The sequence below is a fragment of the Orcinus orca genome, chromosome 18, assembly GCF_937001465.1.
Source record: "Orcinus orca chromosome 18, mOrcOrc1.1, whole genome shotgun sequence".
Taxonomy (NCBI): domain Eukaryota; kingdom Metazoa; phylum Chordata; class Mammalia; order Artiodactyla; family Delphinidae; genus Orcinus; species Orcinus orca.
The window spans coordinates 66,440,407-66,463,865 of record NC_064576.1 but is presented as its reverse complement, the minus strand read 5'-3'; the positions used below and the strand labels follow the sequence as shown (position 1 = coordinate 66,463,865).

Sequence of the window (23,459 nt, the reverse complement as noted above, 5' to 3'; positions counted from 1 at the left end):
CTGACATTGCCCAGTGGGCCATTTCATGGACAGCCATAAATTCCAGGTTTACTTACCTTAAACCATCTGCACGTACCATTTCATAGACAGGACTTTCCACTGTCTTTGCACCACCATATACCTTGGCCCAATTAGCATGTTTGCATGATTTGATTTGGTCATTTTCACCTGGGCATCCAAAGTTAGAAACAATTGGCAGCTAGAAACAATTCTAGCTGCTAATACATAACTTCTAATTGATTTCCCCTGTCTTTTGTTCTCACCAGATTCTTCTCAAAAGTCATGCATTCTCGGGGGATTTCCCTGGTGGTGCAGTGGTTAAGACTCCATGTTCCTGATGCAGGGGGCCTGGGTTGGATTCCTGGTCAGGGAAGTAGATCCCACATGCACGCTGCAGCCGAGCGTTCTCATGCCGCAACAAAGAGTTTGCATGCCGCAACTAAGGAGCCCACCTGTCACAACTAAGACCCAGCACAACCAAAATAAATAAATAAATGTTAAAAAAAAAAAAGTCATTCATTCTCTAACAATAGTGAAGAATTGGAAGAGGCAGGTGAGGTCTTTAAATGAAACTACCATTTTTTTCACACACTCTACACTATATCTGATTTAATAACATCCCCCCCGCCCCCGCCAAATACTCCTCCTTTTCTAAGGCCTTTACCTGAAATATGGATGTCTAAGACAGGGAAAGATGGGAAGCCCTAAGGTTGGTTTAGGATGGTTTAAAGGCGATTTCTCCTCAAAGAGTATTTTGACTTGTCCTTTTATTTGGCATTCGTGAGATTTTTACACCCTGGGCAATGCCGGAATAAGATTTGGGGAGGTGAGAGCTGTGTGGTTTTTTATGCAAAGTAGGAGGAGTTTGTTTTGTTTTGTTGAGCAGTTCTAATATGAAAGTTTGATATGAAAGTAGGAAAAGAGATGTTAGGAAATAACACATAAGAAATTAAAATCTGGAAATTGATTATCTGGAGACTCCTTTATCCTTGTAAAGTCTTTGTGTGCCTCGAGTGGTGTGCCTGCCCCACTTTAAAGATGTTGATACATATCATGTACTTGTAGCTGAGTGCCTAGGACCACTAGTTCTGGAATCCGAGTGCCTGGGCTGAAAGCAACCTTCATGTCACAGTTGCTATTACTTAATCACTCTGAGCCTGTTTTCTCATCTGTAATATGGAGGTTTGATAATAGGACCTACCTCAGAGGGTAGTTATCTAAAGTAACTGAAATAACTTATTTATAGTTGTGCTCAATAAATATATATATATTTTTTCTTTTTGCGGTACGCGGGCCTCTCACTGTCGTGGCCTCTCCCGTTGTGGAGCACAGGCTCTGGACGCACAGGCTCAGCGGCCATGGCTCACGGGCCTAGCCGCTCCGCGGCATGTGGGATCCTCCCGGACCGGGGCACGAACCCGTGTCCCCTGTATCAGCAGGCAGACTCTCAACCACTGCGCCACCAGGGAAGCCCTGAATAATTTTTTAAAATGTAATTTTATCTTCATTAAGAGTGAAGTTATTTTCTTTCAATCAAGAATTTGTTTCAGAGGGAAGGAAGGAAGGAAGACCTGGAGGGAAAGAGAGGCAGGGAAGGAAAAGAGGGAGAATAGGGATCGGGGAAGGTAGTGTTGGAAAGGGGGAAAGTTAAATAGAATATTAGGAAAATCACTTAGGTATAAATTCTAAAAAAAAAAAAAAAAAGGGAAATGTGAATACTATTTTAACTCTGTCACAGTGCCACTAATAAAAGCAATAATATTACATAGAATTATTTTGATAACACAAGTGTTCTCAGAAGGAAAATCTATCGATACTTGTTAGTGAATTTTAGGAATGATGTATGCCTATTTAAGCATTTAGGCATGTCATAGCCACTATAATTACAATTCCTGGGTGATAATGTAAAAGACTTAAGTAGAAGCCAGCATTGTAGTTAGATGAATGTGCTAAAAGTTTTATAAATTATAATAGATTCAATTTCATCCAGGTTGTCCAGCTTGTTTTATCCACATGCTGAAAATATATTGTATTTTTCTCTTCATCTATTATATGATATTGTCAAGGGGGTTAGAAAACCCAAAGAGTGTATCACATAATTATGAATATCATTAAAAGGAAAAGTGTCCAAATTACTTTAGACATGAAGTGAGTTAGTTATTAGTGCATCCTTCTCATGAACTGATCTAGCTTATCACTGGTGATATAACCTAATTGGTCCAAGCTCATGTTGAAATCAATAGGATGACTCAGTATAAAATAAAACTCCTGGTAAGTGCATTATGTTGAGGACTAATGTGATAATATTCTAAAAGTTCTACATGAGGCTAGGTCTATGATATTATATTTTCCTTTGTTAAACTGTTCATCTATGAAAAGCATGCATTTGATGAAAGATCAATAACTGTGATGTTCTTAGTACAGTATAATTTTCCTCTTGCAGACCAAATAGTGGGTGATGGACAAATGCATCATTTTAAAAATTGAATAATAAGTAAATAAAAGTAATTTCTTACCCATAGAGTTAGAGATACATATGTAGTCTTTGTAAATTCCATATTTCCATATAAAGTATACAGTCTGTTCTTTAGCAAATACATAAATATCCTTTAAAAAATCTATTAATTAAACTAGGGAAAACAATTCCTTTAACATTTCTTACTAACCTGATTTGGCTTAGTTCTGGTCAAATTGATACTTTTTATATTATAAAGAGGCTAATGACTTGCTCAGTAAACTACCTTATTTCCTATATACTTGTACTCATATTAGGTGGAGTTTAACACCAGACACGAAAGGTCTTATTCTGCCTGGCTTCAGGAAACATAAGCCACTTATAGTCAAGGTGAGTCCCAGAGGACACAGGCAAATGAGACGAGTAAATGAAAGAATACTCACAGCATTTTGTAATACTGTTACTGTATTAGAAATGAGCAAAGATTGGCAACAAGTGGAGTGAGGAATGAGAAGCAGTGCACACTGAGAAGAGAGAAGACAGGCAACCTGGTACATTGACAAAAAACTCAGAAGGAAAAAGTTGCCTCCTTTTGCATTTGAAGCTGTTTTTGCTATTGTGATGTACGAAGCCTAAATTTCCTCAGTCCTTTAGTGCAGTTTGCCCAAAAATCCATTGTGTTTTGTTTTTGTTTAATTTGGGCTAGAAATTTTGGAAAGAGCCTCAGTATGTCTTGCTTACATGATCCAGAAGAAGACAAATATGCGAATGACGCTGAACTGAACTAAATTAGGGAAAGCAAAGGCTCAGAAACAGGGTGTCCTTAAGACTGTAACCCCTTGGGAATGTCTGGACATTTGGATGAGAGCATCAGATTTTCTACAAGAGGTGGAGATGGAGACTCAAAGAAAATGGCAATGCCCTTCAGTCAAAGACTAGCAAGAATACACCTGAAATCTGAATTTCTGTTTCAACACTGCTTGACTTTTTGTAGGAGAAACCTGTAAGTGGAATGTGAAAGAACCCCTTGATAAAACAGCAAAGCAGTTTCACTTTCTGCATTATTAAAATGGTGATTATATTTACGTATCCCATGTATACTTGTAAAGGTTTTCCAAGTTCTGTGTAATTAGGGATTACAAGCATCAAGGGAAGAGGATATCTTTAGTGCTGGTTGGCTAGTTAGACGTGGCTCCCTTCCCCTTCTTGAGTATATCACCTATGGGGAAGCTAAGAAGAAAAATATGTGATGAATTGCTGGTAAAAACCACTGAACACCAGGAATTCATTGTTGGACAGCCTCGATTGTCTTGGGGGGATTCCCCTTCCAGAACAGCTAATTCTTTTCTGGCATATTCAGGCAATTTGGATAGAAAGATCTAGGTCCAGAAATTCCATTCTCAGCACTCTCCGTACTTGGGGCTGACGCATCCCAGCCTGATGGTCCCCAAAACTGATGTTACAGCAGATGACACAATACTTGACACAGATCTGAATGCATCAGTTCATAGAGAGTTCAGAAGCAGAGATGCTATTCATGGAAAAAAAAAGAAAAGTCTGCTATTTTATGAAACTTTGCAAAAATACACCAAGGGTTACATTTTACAGTTAAAAATTTCAAACAGTTCTCTCCAGAAATTCTTTCTTTGTTGTTCAGTCATATTTATTTCCTGAACAGTCTGTGTTTCTTAGTCTTTTTTGCATGTTTGCATTGCTAACTGATGATGTTGCTTTAAAAATAAAGTCTCTTTTCCTAAAGTAATACAAACTTTAAGCAATATTATTTTCCTAATAGAGCTACAAATACTTGGTGCCATAACTAATATATGAAGATGAGAAATCTAATAAATTTGAATTTATTTTTTTCTAGAGTCCCAGTTTGTCTGGAACACTTAAGTATTGTTATTACCAACAAAAAAAGTTATTGGCTATTAAAAAAATCACATTCAGGACAGAAGTAGATCTTGAGAATGCCTATTTCTTTTAAAAGCCAGTTCTGCCATCCAAAAAATTTATTTATTTTAATTTACATATAGACAAGTCCCGTGGTGTCAGAACACAGCATAACTAAGCATCACTGAACTTTATTTAGTCGCAAGGCTTGATTGTAACAGTGGGGTGCTTCTTATGCAGTTCTGAAGTGACAGAAATTAAAATGCTAACAAAATCAAGTTTAAAACAGCCCACAGAAAACTGTGTATATATTAAGCCTACTCTCAGAGTCTCTAAATTACTCCATCAGAGTAAGTTAAGTAAGGACTTTTGGAATTTGTTTAATTCTTTTAGATAAAAAGTTTGTATTAAATTTTTTGAAAAAATAAATTTGGGGCGATAGTAATAAATAGCATTTTTGTGAAGCCCAACTCTGTGGAAGGTCCTCTGCTGGCCATTTTATTTCAACCCCACCTCCCCAACAATGAATCAACAAGGAGGCAATTGTCAGATGAAGAAATGAAAGCTCAGAAGGTTTATGTAATGTATTCTAAACCACACAGCAAGTATCTGACAAAGTCAAGATTCCCAAAGATTTTCAGAATTATTTTGTTGAAATTAACATTTTGTTGAATAACTACTACTGTATGTCCAGTATGAGTAGTTTCCATATAATATCTTTGAATTCCTCCAAAAGCCATATGGAATGAGGTTTATTTACATTCAGTAACATGATCAAAATCTCATGGCTAGTAAGTGGTAGAGCTATAATTATTTTTTCTTTTTTTTTTTTTTTGCGGTATGCGGGCCTCTCACTGTTGTGGCCTCTCCCGTTGTGGAGCACAGGCTCAGCGGCCATGGCTCACGGGTCCAGCCGCTCTGCAGCATGTGGGATCTTCCCGGACCGGGGCACGAACCCGCGTCCCCTGCATCGGCAGGTGGACTGTCAACCACTGCGCCACCAGAGAAGCCCTAGACCTATAATTTAAACTGGAATCTTTGACTTTAAAACGTCAGCATTTCCTACTATAACACAGCGTCCTGTTGGTTATCTAGTTCCCAAGAGGTGACATCCTTTGGAAGAATCTGAAACATCCTACTAAAGAAAATTTTACCAAGACTAGAAATTTGGTGGTTTCTTCAATTTAGTTCCAAAAATAAACATATACTTGAATCATGAACTCTCAAATGGGCTCATGTTAGAATCCTTACCACTATTACCTGCTACCTACATAAACTTGGGCAATTTACCCTCAAAGCTTCAGTTCTCACCTTTATGTAATTGGGATAACAATAACTACTTTGGAGGACTGTGCTAGCCATTAAATAAGATAATGTACGCAACACTCTGTACCCTACAAAGAGGCAGCAGTTTGGAGTGGTTAAGAGCAGAGACCCTAAAACCAGCTGCCTGAGTTCAAGTTCTGAGTCTGTCATGTCGGCTCTGTGATCTTAGGCAAATTTACTTTACCCATCTGTATCACCATTTCCTCACTGGTAAAACGAGGTAATGATAATAACTGCTTCATGGGTTAGTATGTGTAAAGTGCTTAGGAAAAATTGTTCCATTAAATTAAATGTGCCTGGCATACTGTAAGCACTATTTAAGATGCTGTTAAATTTTAAAAATACTTTGAACATAGTAGATGCTGAATATGTAGATGCAGAGTAGCTACTTTGCAGTTACTTGGGTGATTTGAATATTATATATATATAAAATATTATAATGGGACTTCCCTGGTGGTCCAGTGGTTAAGAATCTGCCTTCTAATGCAGGGGACTTGGGTTCGATCCCTGCTCGGAGAACTAAGATCCCACATGCTGCAGGGCAACTAAGCCCGTGTGCCACAACTACTGAGCATGTGAGCCACAACTAGAGAGCCTGAGCCACAGCTAGAGAGAGAAGCCTGCACACCGCAATGAAAGATCCCGCACGCCACGACAAAGATCCCGCGTGCCGCAACTGAGACCCAATGCAGCCAAAAATAAATAAGTAAATAAATAAATAAATATTAGAAAAAGCAAATTGTAAAATGTTACAATATATAATACATATTATAATATTACATATATTATATATTTAATATATATATTATATTAAATTAACATTAATTAACATTAACATTTTTGATCTTTGGAGAAGATTCCTTTATTGCTATTAAAGGAACATGTAAAACTAAACCAGCAGCCCCAGAATGATTAGTCTTGTAGCTACCTTAATAAGTTCCCTGGAGTTGGGGAGTGGGGAGGAGAGGTGGAGAGGAAGGAATTAAGCATATTTTTCAGATTTGGGGGTTAAGCAACTGATTGTGCCTCTAAGTGCTATTTACTGAGATGGGAGACACTGGAGAAGGACTGCACACAAGAGAACGAACAACTGTTTAGTGTCTCCCAGGTACCGAGCATTGTGCTAGGCACTTTGTATACATATTGCATCATTTCACTCTCAGCATCACCCTATGGGTATTACTCTCTCCATTTTATAGATCTGTGAAAATCTTTGAAGAAGTGAGTTGTGCCATATAGGCAAGTGAATCAACTTGTCAAATAAAAGAGTTTTTTACGTGAAGTGGTAAGAATCCCCCACCCCACCCCCCAACCTCCTCCCCTGCCCTTAAGTTCTGAAATTTGCATTTATATTTATTTTGTTGTGTTGGAATAGTCACTACTGAAACCCAAAGAGACCCTTTCCTATTATCCCTGTAGTCCTTTATTTAATACCTCCATAGACAAAGAAACTTTTGAGATGTGATGCAGGCTATAAAACTTCAGTAATAACTTGGAAATCTGTAGTTAGATTACTCTGCCCAGGAATGTCATGGGAGTTGCTGTATTTCTCTAATACTTGCTTTAGGCACAGACATACTAACATGGAGCTAAAATTCACCGTGTAATAATATTGCACATTCACTTAGTAATGTTACCTGTATCAATTTCAACATTAATATAATGTAATTGGTTGCAGCTGAAAGCAAATCCAAGTATATGTTTCCACTCCAATCTTCTGAATAATGCATGCCATCTGCATTACCTCAAACATTTGGGAACAAAATGCATTAAAGTAAGCAGAACCTCAAATGGTCAAAAGAATTTGTCTTTCTAAGGGTGATACTTCTTAACTTTCTAACAAAAAAGACATCCTGAATCAGAACCCTTGATGTTTTCAAACAAAAGCACCACTAGAGGAAATTGTCCTTCGTTTTAAAAATTTACTATAGTGCAAATATTAGGTAGAACCACACGAAGCACTGATACAAGCACTTTCATATGGTTCCACCTAATAGATCATAAAGAGTATAGTTCATAAATCTCAGGGAACATTAACTACCATAGTTATTTTTTAAATTCTTGCATCCTTCAAAAGTCCTCTTTCATTCTGATGGAAAACCAAAACTGAAAGCTTTCTAAACTTTACTAAGTATTTATTGCTACTATTTACTTTTTAAATTATATTACAATATTCTTATAATCAAGCTATACTGATTACAATAGATATATTTACAATCGAAATATTTGTTCTTTGATTTTAAGATCAATTCTTGATATCATGAATATCAACAATAACTATATTTTATGCTGTGTGATGCTCCACGGTGTCAGCATGCTTGGACAGATATCACCTTGTGCGGTCCCTACGACCCTTCATTTTAGGTGGCTGTTATTATCACTCCAGCCCTCACAGCAGACGCGTGGCAAATACTACCCACATCTTATGGAAGAGGAAACAGAGGCTCAGTGAGGTGACCTGCCATGAAGGGGCTTGGCTAACCCAGATCTCAGGAGTCATAGCTCTTGAGTGCAATATATTTGCTACTTCTCTGTTAAACAACCTGTCCAGCAGTGACTCAGTTGTTGGGGGAAAAAAATGGATTCCAACACCACAGTCTGAAGGAGGCACTGCTGTCAGACAGGACACATCCCAGGATGTAGAATCCCTGACTCCTCTCTCCCCTCTGGGCTCTTTCTGTGCTCCAGCCCCCTTCGGGCAGCTTCCCCACCAAAGTCAAGAGGAAGCTCATGGCCATGGCCAGGTGGAAGCTGCGGGGGCCATAGGGGGAGCCCTTCCCTCGCCCACAGGGGTTGCCTGGTGCCTGACAAATCTCCAGAGCCTGCTGCCTCTCAGCTGCTAACCCAAAATCAGCAGCAGGAAAGCAGACCATAATGTGGAAGAGGAAGACTTTTTTTGAAAATGTGATTTTGTTCCTGGGGAATTTAAAAATTAATTTTATTCCCACTGCTCATTTTGTGTATGGGAGGTTATTCTCCCATGTGCTGGCACGAAGTGACCTCTTTATTAATTTTCTGTTGATGATTATGAAGGTGGTAGAAGGGCAGGATTGGCTGGACCAGGGCTCTGCATTCTTCAATGTGCATACACGTCCTCTGAAGGCTTTAAAAAACAGATTCAGATTCCATAGGTCTGGGGTGGGGCCTGAGATTCTGCATTTCTGGCAAGCCCCCAGGGAATGCCAGTGGTTCTGGTCCACAGACCACATTTTGAGTAGCATGGCACTAAATCACTTTAAACGATCCTTATATCCTGAAGGATCTATGAGAATAGGCTACATCTAAAGATTATTAATGATTTTTATGTTTTCTGGAAGCAACAACAACCAAAAAGAAAAACTAGCTGATTTTACTTTTCCTTTGTTAATTTTTCTATGGAAGTGTCTGAATGCAATAGAATTCTTTTTCCTAGTGTCTGGGAATAAACCAGGTGTTGGGTCGAACAGGTGTTTCTCTCTTAGATACCCAGAGCCACAGAGAAATGCAGGGGCTACTTCCTCTTGTTTCACCCCCTCCTAGAATTTTCCCTTCTAGTCTTCTCTGCCTCTGCCTGATTCTTTTCTTTGTTCCTGTAAAGATTTAGGGTTGTTATTGGCTGGAGACCGACTGTAGCAGGAATGTCACAGTTGTTTTAGCTTGTGCAGTTGGTTGCATTCTTTTGAAATTAGCCTGAAATTAGATCGCTGCTCAAGAGAAGCATGAAATATCAGCACACAATATCTTACTCCAAGTTATCCAGCAACTTTGGATCAGCCCTGTCTAGATGGGCATGTCCAAGGCTATCCACAGTGATTCTGCTGCAGCCTCGTTTTTAAAAAATAATAAACATTTTTATTTTGAAATAAAGACAAAGATGCAAAAATACTGGTTTGTGGACTCTTCACCCAGCTTTCCCCCAAAATAACATCTTACATAACCATAGTACTTTATCAAAAATGAAATTTATACCAGTACAGTACTATGAACTCAATTACAGACCTTACTTGGATTTCACCAGTTTTTACATGCACTCTTATGGGGGGAAGGGCAGTGTACAGTACTATGAAATTATATAGATTCATGTAACCACCATCACAATCTGACTCATTGTTAAATATTGGTATCCCCCAGAATTTTGTTCCGAGCCCTTCCCAGTTTTCATTTTTCACATGCTCCCTGGACCTTCTCATCCATAATTGTGACGTTAACTGTCTTTTGTATTTGGATAATTTTCAAATTGATAACCCTAACCTCTCTCTTGAGCTCTCTACCTAACCATTTCACGGCCTACTTCTGGACTCTCACTCAATATTTTATCTGCACTTTAAACTTCACCATATCCAAAACTGAACCAGTATTCCTTCATTTTAAAATGAAATAGTCCCTATATGGGCAGATAGCACCCTGTAGCCCAGCCAGAATACCCAGGGATCAGGCTAGATGCATCCATCATCCACGTTCCATCTCCACATAATAAAAGTAGTTGACACTCCTATGGCAGGTACCAACCAAAACTGATTAGCTTATTTCATCCTGAGAGCGATCCTAAGCCTTGTCGGAAATGGCTCCAAGCTTCCTGAGGCCTGAAACTTGTACGGTTTTAGGGGTTCTTATAAAGTAAAAGGACAAAAAAGTGTAAGCATCAAGAAACCCTGCAATATGGTACAACATGGATGAACCCTGAAGAAAGACATTATTATGCTAAGTGGAATGAGCCAGTCACAGAAGGACAAATACTGCATGATTCCACTGATATGAGATAGCTGAGATAGTCAAACTCATAGAATCAGAGAGTAGAATGACGGTTACAAGGGGCTGGCAGGAGGGGGAAATGGGGAGGTGCTAATCAACAGGTATAAAGTTTCAATTATGCAAGATGAGTAAATTCTAAAGATCTGCTGTAGAACATTGTGCCTATATGGTTAACAGTACTATATTGTACACTTAAAATTTTGTTAAGAGGATAGATCTCATGTTAAGTGTTCTTACCACAAGAGAATAAAATTTTAAAAAAAGAAAGAAAATTACAAATACCAAAATTAGTACTTACAAAGTAAATACTTGGACTGGTGCAAGTGAGGGGTCCTGAAAACTGACCTTCATTTGTTGTTTCATGATGAATCCCCCTTTGAGGCAGTTGCTATTATTATTTGCACTTTACAGACAAAAGCTGAGGCACAGAAAGGCTGCACACTTAACTTGACCAGGGTCCTCATGTCGTGGGAGGTCTCATCACCTCTTGGCCTCCTACGTGATCTCCCAGCCACTAACCAAGCCCCTTCAGTGCATTTTCCATGCTGACCCTAAGTGGACCTGTGCATGGTCCAGGTCTCTCTCCCGACTGGAAGCTGTACCTAGTTCCCTATTACCTTTAGGCTTAGTGCTAAACTCTTCCGGGCTGTCTTGCACTTGATGTTTTGTGATGCTGAACTGATAGTGACTCGCTCCATACTCCAAGCTTCCAACTCCCTTCCACTTGCCCTTCCCTCTCCCATGCCCTCTACTATCTATCAATGCTCTTTATCATTTTTTCCAAAGTAGAAATAATAGCATTATTAGTTATTTTTAGCCTATAGGAGTAATACATAGTTTTAAAAAAATTTTAATTATACAGTACAGGGACTTCCCTGGTGGCACAGTGGTTAAGAATCCTCCTGCCAATGCAGGGGACATGGGTTTGAGCCCTGGTCTGGGAAGATCCCACATGCCATGGAGCAACTAAGCCTGAGCACCACAATTACTGAGCCTGCACTCTAGAGCCCATGAGCCACAACTACTGAGCCCTCGTGTCACCACTACTGAAGCCCACGCCTAGAGCCCATGCTCCGCAACAAGAGAAGCCACTGCGATGAGAAGCCCGCTCACCATGACTAAGAGTAGCCCCCACTCACCACAACTAGAGAAAGCCCACGTGCAGCTATGATGATCCAACGCAGGCAAAAAAAAAAAAAATTTTTTTTTTAATTAAAAAAAATTTAACGAAATCTAAAAAAATAAATAAAATTATACAGTACAAAAAAAGCACAAGGAATTAAATAAAAGCCACCAGACCATAACCTCATTATCTGAGAAGAACCACTATAAACAAGTATAGTGTAGACACTTTTCATATTTCCTACACGTTAGTGTGTGAGTGTGTGTGTGTGTGTGTGTACGTGTGTGCACTAGTCTATAAAACTGGGATATGTTACTGTGGTATTATTATTCTTTTCTATTTTTATCAATCTGCCAGACTCTCCCCCCAAATGTTTTTGTTGTTGTTTTAATGGACATCTCATTAATCACTAAGAAAGCCAAGCATCTCTTCACGTGTTTCTTCTCCTGAGGATTGCCTGTTAATATCTACCTACTTTTTATCTCTGCAGCACCAGAATCTAGTACAATGCCTGCAATAGAATAGGTGGTTGATGAATATTTGTGGAATGAATGAGTGCACTAAAGACACATCACCTTGCTTTTGAGTGCCCATTGTGTTGGGGGTAAGGTCTCATCCTCTGATTTCCTTACTCCTTGCACAGAACCAACAGCCAAATCCTGTGAATTCTACCTTTGAAATGTCTTTAAACCTCCCACAACTGCTGCCCTAGTTCAGACTGTTGTCATTTCTTACCAGGATTTTTGCAATAGCCTCCTCTCTCCAGTCTCTCTAACCTAATTCCTTCTCTACCTATGACCAGAGTTTTCTAAAACGCAATTTGTTCATTTCACTCTCCTGCTTAAAACCTTTAATATTGCCTGGAGAATAAATCTAAACTCTTGACAAAGACACCCAAGACCTTCCATAAAATGTGGTCTGACTTTCCAACTCATCCTCAGCCCTCTTCCTTCCCTCTTTTTACATCTGTGCTCCAGCCACACCACACTTTCAGCTGTTCTGGAACAGACTCTGCATTCCACAATTCTTTGCTTCTTAGATCTATTTCAAACGCCACAAGTACCATGGAAGCTCATCCTATCCTTTCAACAAATTTATCACACTACTATCACAGCCATCAGGACTACCACCACCAACACCCTTGTCTTATGCCCCACCCTGGAAGCCTCTACACTTCTTCATTATTTCAAAGATAATTTTATAGTTCTCTTCTCAATCCAACTTCCTGCCTGCATAGGAATTCTGGATCAGCAATTTTAAAGCATCAGTCAAATATTTGAGTATCTGTTACATGTAAAGTACTGACTCCATTTATGATATGCAACTCAGTTTCCAGCTGAAATTTTGAATGCAGCTGAGTTCTGAAAATATATTATTTATAAAAGGCTGAGAACTTACATGCACTTTTTTTGCTGTTTTAAAATAGTGTAATTTGAGTTCCTCTTAGATCATGGGATCTGAGAGCAAAGGGGGAGTTAGATGTCAGTGTTTGCTCAGCCTTGTTAGCTAAGCAGGCAAAGGAGAAGCTTCTGGTTCCCTGGTGACATCTTCTGACTCACAGTGTGATGGTATAGTCATTAGGTGTAGCGGTCTATTCCAATTAAATATATACTAAAGAATTTTTGGTTCAAACACAATAGACACAAATATAAAAATTATTTTAAGATTAACAAAAATACATTCTCTGAATAAGCATGAATAATCATATGCCTCTGCAAATTTACAGTGCATAAATTGTTAGTGCATTCCCTATTCTTGTTGCAACATGGTTTAAGTTTAAACATCATAAACAAGAAAAAGATTCAATATATTATACATATATTACTATTCATAAACCCTGACCACTAGTCAATGACTGTGGCTGTAAAACTTTAAGGCTTATTGCTTTTCTTTCAAGGAAATGACCAGTCAAGGATATTTTAAACATGTAAACAGAAAGTATTCTTTCTTTTATCCCTTTCTTTCTCCAACTTGCATTGTACTGACATGCATCAGGAACTACATTAGCTGCTGAGGATACAGGAATAAACAACACAGACATATCCCCTGCCCTCACTGGGCTTATATGAGCTTCCAAATAAACAAAAACCAATCTGGAAATCAAAGAGGAAGAAGGGCCATCAGAAAAAGGAACAGAGAGAATTTCAGCATTCAGATCATGTTTATCAATTCCTGCCTGAAACAGAATGCTACCAAGCAAGGGCTCGTGTGCCCACGGTGCAGAAAGCCAAACTCTGACAGTGGGTGTTTGCAGCAAAGTAAGGGCTTATTTGCAGGGTGTCAAGCAAGGAGAACAGGCAACTCATGTTCAAAACACCCAAGCTCCCCTATAGCTTTCAGGCAAGGGTTTTTAAAGACAGTGAAAGGGGAGAGGGTTGTAGGATGTGTGACCAGCTCATGGACCCTCTTCTGATTGGTTGGTAACAGGGTCATGTTTCCAGAATCTCGATCATCAACCTTCTGGTTCCAACCAGTCTGGGGTCTACAGGCTTGTGATCAGCATGTAGTCACCATCCTCCACCTGGATGGGGGTCTTAGTTTCTCCAGAACAACTCAAAGTATGCATCAGATTGTTATCTATATTCCTTTAGGACAAACTAGGACGTCTTGTGACTCTATTTTTCTAGTCATTAACGGTGTGAGTCTGCTCTTTGGAACTAGGGAAAGGCCTAGGAAACTAAAGCCTTTTTTCTACAAACAGAAAACGGGGGACATGGAGAAGCTTTTGTACTGGGAAAGCCCCAGAGGGTCCTGCTTGGTTTCAATCCCCCCTGCCCCCATCCTTTGATACTTCAGTCCTGAGGGGAACAAGGGCAGGACAAGAAAGAGAATACAGTTTTGGATTAAGAGGTTACTCATAAACTCAGTTTTAGGAGGACTCAGTTTCAAGAAAATTACCTCCCCACAATCTCCATGATTCCCAGCCAAGATATTTTTATTTGTCCTTACTTTAAAAAATTTGCCCACAGGAAGTTATTTCTAATGTCATTTATATGGCTTTCCTAATAGATTTGCAAACCAAAGTGTTAGAACTTAAAATATCTTGTCAGGGGGCTTCCCTGGTGGCGCAGTGGTTGAGAGTCCGTCTGCTGATGCAGGGGACACAGGTTCGTGCCCCGGTCTGGGAAGATCCCACATGCCATGGAGCAGCTGGGCCCGTAAGCCATGGCCACAACACCTTGTCAAGATAATCAGTTGGTTACTATGTGTCACATGTAATATTTAGAGAAGTCCAAGCTATTAATATATTAAAGATATTTGTTTTACATTTTCTAATCAGTTATTACTGAAGCTAACATATAAAATCTTGACATATTGCACTGTAAGTTTTTTGAGCACAAGTATAATGATTAAAAAAATAAATTGCAGTACAGTGGAGAAAGGACAGCCTCTTCAATAAGTGGTGCTGGGAAAACTGGACAGCTACATGTAGAAGTGTGAGATTAGATCACTCCCTAACACCATACACAAAAATAAGCTCAAAATGGATTAAAGACCTAAATGTAAGGCCAGACACTATCAAACTCTTAGAGGAAAACATAGGCAGAACACTCTATGACATAAATCACAGCAAGATCCTTTTTGACCCACCTCCTAGAGAAATGGAAATAAAAACAAAAATAAACAAATGGGACCTAATGAAACTTCAAACCTTTTGCACAGCAAAGGAAACCATAAACAAGACCAAAAGACAACCCTCAGAATGGGAGAAAATATTTGCAAATGAAGCAACTGACAAAGGATTAATCTCCAAAATATACATACAGTTCATGGAGCTCAATATCAAAAAAACAAACAAACTGGTTAAAAAATGGGCAGATGACCCAAACAGACATTTCACCAAGGAAGACATACAGATGGCCAAGAGGCACATGAAAAGATGCTCAACGTCACTAATTATCAGAGAAATGCAAATCAAAACTACAATGAGGTATCACCTCAGGCCGGTCAGAATGGCCATCATCAAAAAATCTAGAAACAGTAAATGCTGGAGAGGGTGTGGAGAAAAGGGAATTCTCTTGCACTGCCGGTGGGAATGTGAATTGGTACAGCCTCTATGGAGAACAGTATGGAGGTTCCTTAAAAAAACTACAAATAGAACTACCATATGACCCAGCAATCCCACTCCTGGGCATATACCCTGAGAAAACCATAATTCAAAAAGAGTCATGTACCAAAATGTTCATTGCAGCTCTATTTACAATAGGCAGGAGATGGAAACAACCTAAGTGTCCATCATTGGATGAATGGATAAAGAAGATGCGGCACATATATACAATGCAATATTACTCAGCCATAAAAAGAAACGAAATTGAGCTATTTGTAATGAGGTGGATGGACCTAGGGTCTGTCATACAGAGGGAAGTAAGTCAGAAAGAGAAAGGCAAATACCGTATGCTAACACATATACATGGAATTTAAGAAAAAAAAAATGTCATGAAGAACCTAAGGGTAAGACAGGAATAAAGACACAGACCTACTAGAGAATGGACTTGAGGATATGGGGAGGGGGAAGGGTAAGCTGTGACACAGTGAGAGAGTGGCATGGACATATATACACCACCAAATGTAAAATAGATAGCTAGTGGGAAGCAGCCGCATAGCACAGGGAGATCAGCTCAGTGCTTTGTGACCACCTAGAGGGGTGGGATAGGGAGAGTGGGAGGGAGGGAGACGCAAGAGGGAAGAGATATGGGAACATATGTATATGTATAACTGATTCACTTTGTTATAAAGCAGAAACTAACACACCATTGTAAAGCAATTATACTCCAATAAAGATGTAAAAAAAATATAAATAAATTGCAGATTTTTAAATTTAAATAGTTGTATTTTTTTCTAAATTAAATCAGCTATTGATTTGCTTCCAAAGTCATTTGCCTCCCATCTTTTTTTTCTCCCAACGATCAACATCTTGTCTACTTCACTGTTTATTAAGACTTTAAATAGCAAGAGGCCCAGGCAGAATGAAAAAAAAATTATATTAATTCATTTAGTCACTTGAAAGCTATCATAGAAGTTGTAGTAGGAAAAATAACACAATTATCAGGAGTGCTGCAATGGACAGTTTATCTGACACTTGAGTTTTATACTCCTCAGTATAATAGGTATTGAGCTTTCATACTATTAGCAGATGCCTTATATGTTATATGATGGCATATAACATAATTTGTCTCCAAATGTTATTGTGATCTCACCATTGCTTTTTTTGTTAGCTCTGAGTTTTCATTTTCAATTGGAACCATAACTCATCCCAATTGTGAAGATTGCCTGGACTCTGGCTTGGAACATTTCCAAACCCAAGGTACCTTCCTCCCTGAAAATGTGGAAGATCTCTTCACCCAGATGCAGAGACACATAAGGATCTGGTTTGTCATGCTTTACTTCAGGGTGATCCTAACATGACTTTATGTACTCTTATTATCTTTACTCCTAAAGGTAAAAAACAAAGGATTCAACTCTTAGGAACTATCCCTGTCATCTGACAAATGGGAAAATTTCTGTATGCTTTCCACTGCCAAGTTACCTCATTCCTCTCTCACATTCACTCAGTAATTCACCAAATATTCATGGATCCCTTATTCTGTGCAAGGCAGTGAACTCATCACTGTAGGAAGGACTGAGACATGGGTCCAGGTCTGACTCTCCATCCCCTTGGTTTGTGAAGATGTTGAGGTCTGGTAGCGGACGGGACAGATACCCAGCCCTTAAAAACAAAGTCCCCCCTTAAATACCTTATGAAAGAAGGAGGGATATCGTGCATAAATAAAATAATAATGGTTAATAATTATAATAAAGTTTATTCCTTTACTCACTCAAGAGCAATCCTCTCTGGGCAAGTTCCTTGAGATTTCCTTCCAGATTTGAAGCGTGCATTTACAGAAGGGAGGTGAGGGCTGTTGCTGGTGCTCTGCCTGTCATGGAGGAGGGAAGAAGCAGGGAGTGAAAAGGCTCTTCCATTCCCTTGGCAAAGGCAGCGCTGCAACTGGGGCCACGGTCTGCTCTGCTGATCGATGGCCTCCCGAGAGAGCATGTGTTCCTCTGAAGATCTCCGTCTTAGCCACCAGCCTCTGGCAGCAGCCAGGAGATGGGGAAGACAGTTAAATGAACCACTTAATTTCATAGAATGAGGTTAAATATTTTATTTTTCTTCCAAATCAAGAATGTCTACTCAATTTAAACTTTTACCTGCCGTCTCTCTTCCTCAGAACCTGGATTGTGAATTTCTGTTTAACAAGTGTGTCAGAAACTCCTTACCCCATCAGGTTCCTCAGCTGTAAAATGAGAAGGTAACAGATGTTCCTAAGGTTCTTTCCAACTGAAAATAAATATGATTTTTAAATCAATAGAATTTCAAGGGACTCACAATTGACTGTTAAGAAAATGAATATAAAAAAAGCAGTTTGCATATTTTCCTATTGACCTTCTTTCTATCATTTTAAGGTTATTTATTGTTATTTTTATTATTATTTATTTTTTAATTTTTTTTGCGGTACGTGGGCCTCTCACTGCCGTGGCCTCTCCCGTTGCAGAGCACAGGCTCCAGACGCGCAGGCTCAGCGTCCATGGCTCACAGGCCCAGCCGCTCCGCGGCATGTGGGATCTTTGCGGACCAGGGCACGAACCCGTGTCCCCTGCATCAGCAGGCGGACTCTTAACCACTGCGCCACCAGGGAAGCCCTGTTATTTACTGATCCCACTTTTTAGTTTATTACTCCCGCCACTGGCATCCCTGGATTAAAACAAGCAAAAATTTAGAGGTTAATATCCTCTTCTAAAGTTTAAACACACACACACACACACACACACACAAACTATGGGTGATACAATATGGAAATGAAAGCCCTACCAAAATGTAACTCCAGTGTTTCTCAAACTTTAGCAAGTATTAGAATCATCTACCTAGGTAGGTAAAGCAGAGCCCTAGAATGAATGTTTCTAAGAAGTTCCAGGTGATACGGATGCTACTGGTCTGGGACCACACTTTGAGAACCACTGCTGTTTAGCACAATTCCCTTGGAGACACAGCCCCAGTGTCTGTTCTCTTCAAATCTCTTAAAGTCATGATGTATCTCAGGCAATCGTTTCTCCCTCTATTTGCCAATTGTCAGTGAGTCCTGAGGATGATGGTGTTTTTTTTTTTTTTTTCATGTCAAAGCACTTTCCATCTATTCCTAATCGATTGTGGGCTGATTCCTCTGTTCCCTTGAGTATTTCCTTGAAAGGATTTCAAGTCACTGTAAAGCTTGCATTTTAATATCTAGCATGAAACTTTCCCTTTGTTTTTTTTTTTGCAGCAGATTAAGAACTGCCACTAGCAAGCATACCCATTTTTAATCCCTCAGCCATCGTGGTCCAAAACTTTTAACTCCTGCGCTTCCCAGAACAGGAAATAAATGGAAGGATGAGAGGCCACTCAAACCAGGGTAGTGAGGCAGAGTGTTTGTAGTGCATTTAGCTCATGTTCCTAGAGGTACAGTGTCTCTTGTATCAAGTTTCCACCTTTGCTTTAAGCAGGATAGGAGCCCAAGATTGTAGAAGGAAGGATTCTGTTTAAAAAATTTATTTTGTGGTATTTGGGTAGATAGTCCTTACTAACATAGAAGCAGTTTTATACCTACAGGACTAACTAAAGGAAAAGCTCTTCAATTAATCCTTCTTTGTAATGAATGTTCTCAGTCCCTGTCTTCTAAGAGGGATCTAGAGAATAAATTACCCTGGGAAGTTTGTGGTATAGCACAGAAGGAGGAAGAAAGGGTGCTTATTTGCATGAAATAAAACCCATAATTTTTTTAAAAAGTACTTAGATGACTTAATTTCTTAAAAAGCTGATACCGTATGCTAGAGATATGGGTACATATCCTATTCTCTTTTCATCTGCCAATATAAGGAATCAAGGCTGATGTCTTGTTAGAGTGCAAGCATTTCAACAAAACGAAACAAGACAATTCTAGGGGCTTATTTAGCAGCCCTCTTTCAAGATGATAAAGCAAGGTCCACTCCTCTGTTATATGCCCCTTTCCCCACTTCCCTTCCTGCCCATAAGAGGGTCTTGGCAGGAAGAGGAGTGACTCAGGAGGAGGCCAATGGGAACAGAGAGAGCAGAGGGCTGCTGGTGCTGATTGCATGGGCTGGGATGATTTCACCCTAGTTCTAAAAAGAGCCAAGCTTTATTTGCAAACAAGCTTGCTGAAGCCAGCCGCTCATCACAGGCTTTCCAAGTTCAGGCCACCCAGTGGGTCTCCCAGGCACTAAAACATTTCTCTCCCATTCATGGTTGTCAATGACATATTTAAAAACCTGCATGTATATTCGCAGTACGTGGTGGTGGTGGTGGTGGTGGTGGTGTGTCCGGGTAAGGGTGACTATGCTTCAGGATTCACTATCTTCTGTTGCCCTCTATCTTAGGCTTCCAAAATTCTTTTCCTCTAATGCTTCTGATTAGAACTTTCTGTCAAATTTAATCTATTCAACAGAACTTCAAGCCTCCCTTTAAAATGACTTAAATATGTCAAATAATTGTTTTTTTAAAGCCACTCACTTCATGACATCCTTGACATTTCACATTTCCAGAAACATTTATCATATCTTACTAAAGAGATTCCAATGTCACACAAAACTTATTCAACACATTGCCTTGGCTCTAGTGGCTGTGTTGTGAATTATTGCTGTGGTCAGAAGGTATAGTATGTCTCCATGACTTTTATCAGTATAGATTGACCAAAACATTAATTTTTCTACATTTCTTATATTTTATTTTATTCTTTAATTAGAATGAGGTACTAGAGTGGCCACTCCTTTTGTAAGTGTGAATATCCTCATTTCTATTGCCATTTATAATGCAAAGATAGATGTTTCCTATTTATTTACTCCGGCCAGGGGCATTATTTATTTATAGAGCTGATAATGTTACATGACTCTTGTGAACTGATCTGTATCAGGGTTTTGCTGTTGTTCTAAATTTTGCTTTCCATTTAATTGCAACCTTGAGCTAATACAGATGTCGTTTGCTTTTAGCTTTTCATTAGGTATTCAGGTCAAGAAGATAACAGATCTCCTGTTTGTTTGAACCCTGTGTGAAAGCAGAACTCCTCTGAGGAGTTTCTAAGAATTGTGTCTCTTGGAGGCTGAAGCTGCTGTTCTCATCAGTTTGATTTGATTTTTTGATCTAGATTTGATTTTTTTGCGATTTGTGATGTAGTTGTGTACACATACTGAGGAGTTGCTGAGGCAGTGAACATAAAGGATTGGCCTCTACGATATGACTACCAGAGGGCCAGGAAGGGGGCTGGGGAGAGAACAGCTGTCAAGGGCTTGTTTTGCCTTTGCTGCTCGCGAAAAACTATAGCCTTCTCTTGTTGCCTCCCTTCTCCCCAAAGATTCTGTGAGTCTCATCACCGGTAGTTGTGGCACATGGGCTCGGTAGCTGTGGTGCATGGGGTTAATTATAACCAATTAAATGGTTATAATTATCTCTTTAAATGGTTAAATTGTATGTATTAAAACATCATTTAATTTTTTTATCAATCATTATTGCATGAGCCAGAATCATGCTTGAGCCGATAACAGCCTGACCATCAGGCTCCCTCTCTTTTAATCTGGCTTCATCTAAGTGCCTGAAATGGTACCTTGCCTAATACTTGCACCCTCCAATTATGTCCCTAACTTTTCCTCTGCTTGTGATTGGGGGATTGTATATCATGCTCTATTCTCTCCCTCTGGCTTAGCTCTCCTTCCTATAGGGGCTCAACTTTGCTGCCCTGTTTGTTCACCGTCAACAGTGAGGGCTGACAGAACAGATGAGAGTGCAACACACATCCTCTGCCTCATTACTATCCCCAGATCCCAGCACACATTTGTTACATCTGTGAAGTCTGGCTGGGGCGGTTCTTGAAATAGCATTCTCTTCTTTTTCAATAGATTGAGACTTTTATAGAAATATTGATACTTAAAATTTAGAAGGAAGTTATATATTTACCATATTCTTCATCTCTTAAAAATCTCAACTCATTTATGATAAAGAACACTACATGACATATATTGGTTGGAAATAACTATATCCCCATTGTGGTGACACATCTCTACTGCAAGGAAACTGCTGGATCCAGATACTCTCCTCTTTCCCCTCCTAGACCATTGAGTCTGCAATGCAGTCTGAAAAATAACTGGCTATTATGAAACATACCAAGCCACAATGTGACTCTTCATTACTAAAGAACAACAAATTATTATATGCTCAGCTGGAGAAGGCATTGCTTTGAGAGGAAAATCTTTTGATAATGAAAGTATTCGTGACTTGATAATATATCCTGACAACTCAAAAATGTTTTTAGAGTGATTGTGACTCCACAAGGAGTGAATAAGCTTGGTGCCATTTGGACATGTCATTAGTTATTAGAAAACTATTCAAGGAAGCAACCCCTTTCGTATTCATGCACCCATGCACTCATGCATGCGTTCCACAAACACTACTGAGTGTCTACCACCAGTCAAGCACTGTTCTAGGACCTATGGGTATAGTGACAAACATATGAGGGTAAGTATGAGGTTCTCTTCCTTTCCCTTCTATTCTTGGAGTTTATATTTGATTTTCATTTGAGTTCTTTTTGACCCCAGGCTCTCCAAAATCTTTAATTTTCTGGAAGTTGTTTGAGGACGGCCACCAAGGCCAGACACAATGGAGCCTCCTCCACCCTCAGTCCAAACAGCCCTATTTCTCTTTCTTAGGAGGTTTCTCTGACTCCTGAGACAACTTCCCACATCCATCCTGAACAATGTCCATAGGTAAAGTCTTGTGAAAAAAAATCACCTTCTTTAAACTGTAACACAAAGTTGTCTGCCCCCTGAAATAGAATTGGCTGCTCTTTTCACTTTCTGAAACTCTATCAGGAAACCCAAGTAATCACTGGAATTCTGAAATTTGAATATATTCAAATTTAATATTTAATTTAATATTTTTAACTTTGGCTTATGTGACTCATAAAGCATTAGAGATATTAGCTTTACAATCTTCCATGCAGAAAAAAGTTCAATTTTCTTCTGGTCTCAGCTGTATAAATTGGAAATTGGCTGAAGGGATTTTAGCAAAAGGCAAATCTACCATTATCACATTAGGATGTATTAGAGGCAAAAATGGGACCATTAGTAAGAAACTACAACATAGACTATATTTTGGTTGTTTATACTTTTGGTGAAACTGTGTAAAACAAGATAATCCCTCCTGGAAATAAGATTTTAGAGAAACAGGATAATTTCAGGATCTATCGAGTCCATCCCACTTGAGGTCTTTAAAAAATAATTTTTATGAAATTCAATCATCATTAATACAGGAATGCTAATTTGTCAAGGAGTAATTAAAAATTTGTCCAAGCCCAAAGAGATTGCCTATTCAGTAACTGAAAACTGAGAAATTTCCCTTTGTGGCTATGAATTTGGAAAGAAAATTTCTAAACCATTTAGTTTGCAAAGACGTCTTGTGTTCTCTTCAGGAAAAGACTGGGACTTGATATAAGATCTACCTGATGATGTAAAAACTTTGAGATTTTTCAGCAAGACGACAATAGTACAAGCTCCATAAAGCGCTGAGTAGCAGGCATACCAATCCTACCCTGGCACTGAAAACACCAGACAGGAAGATTTCCTAAGTATATTCATTATCTTGTTGCTACTATAACAACAAATTACCACAAATTGTGTGGCTTGAAATAGCACACATTTATCCTCTCACAGTTCTGGAGCTCAAAAGCCCCAAAGGAGGCTTACAGGGCTCAAATCAAGGTGTCCACAGGGCTGGTTCCTTCCGGATCCTCCAGGGGAAAATCCATTCCTTGCCTCTCCAGCTTTTAGAGGCTCCCCACATTCCTTGGTTCATAACCATTTCCTCCCAGTCACTCCAGTCTCTTACAACCCTCATCATCTTCTGATCTCTCT

The 23,459-nt window shown here is 39.2% G+C and overlaps 1 protein-coding gene across 4 annotated transcripts in view; it reads right to left on the bottom strand.

Annotated features, from left to right (window-relative positions):
* The window catches only part of SPART (spartin), a 273,868-nt gene that overhangs the window by 46,436 nt on the left and 203,973 nt on the right, over positions 1-23,459 (bottom strand). Inside the window, exon 1 of one of the 4 annotated variants that reach the window (XM_033410121.2) lies at positions 17,345-17,443. The exons of 2 other annotated variants lie outside the window; for them this stretch is intronic. In XM_033410121.2, coding sequence (XP_033266012.1) covers positions 17,345-17,405 — 61 coding nt within the window. In that variant the 5' untranslated portion in view covers positions 17,406-17,443. Of the gene's footprint in view, positions 1-17,344; positions 17,444-23,459 lie in introns of those variants that run through there. One more of the 4 variants, XM_033410112.2, reaches the window with a different exon arrangement.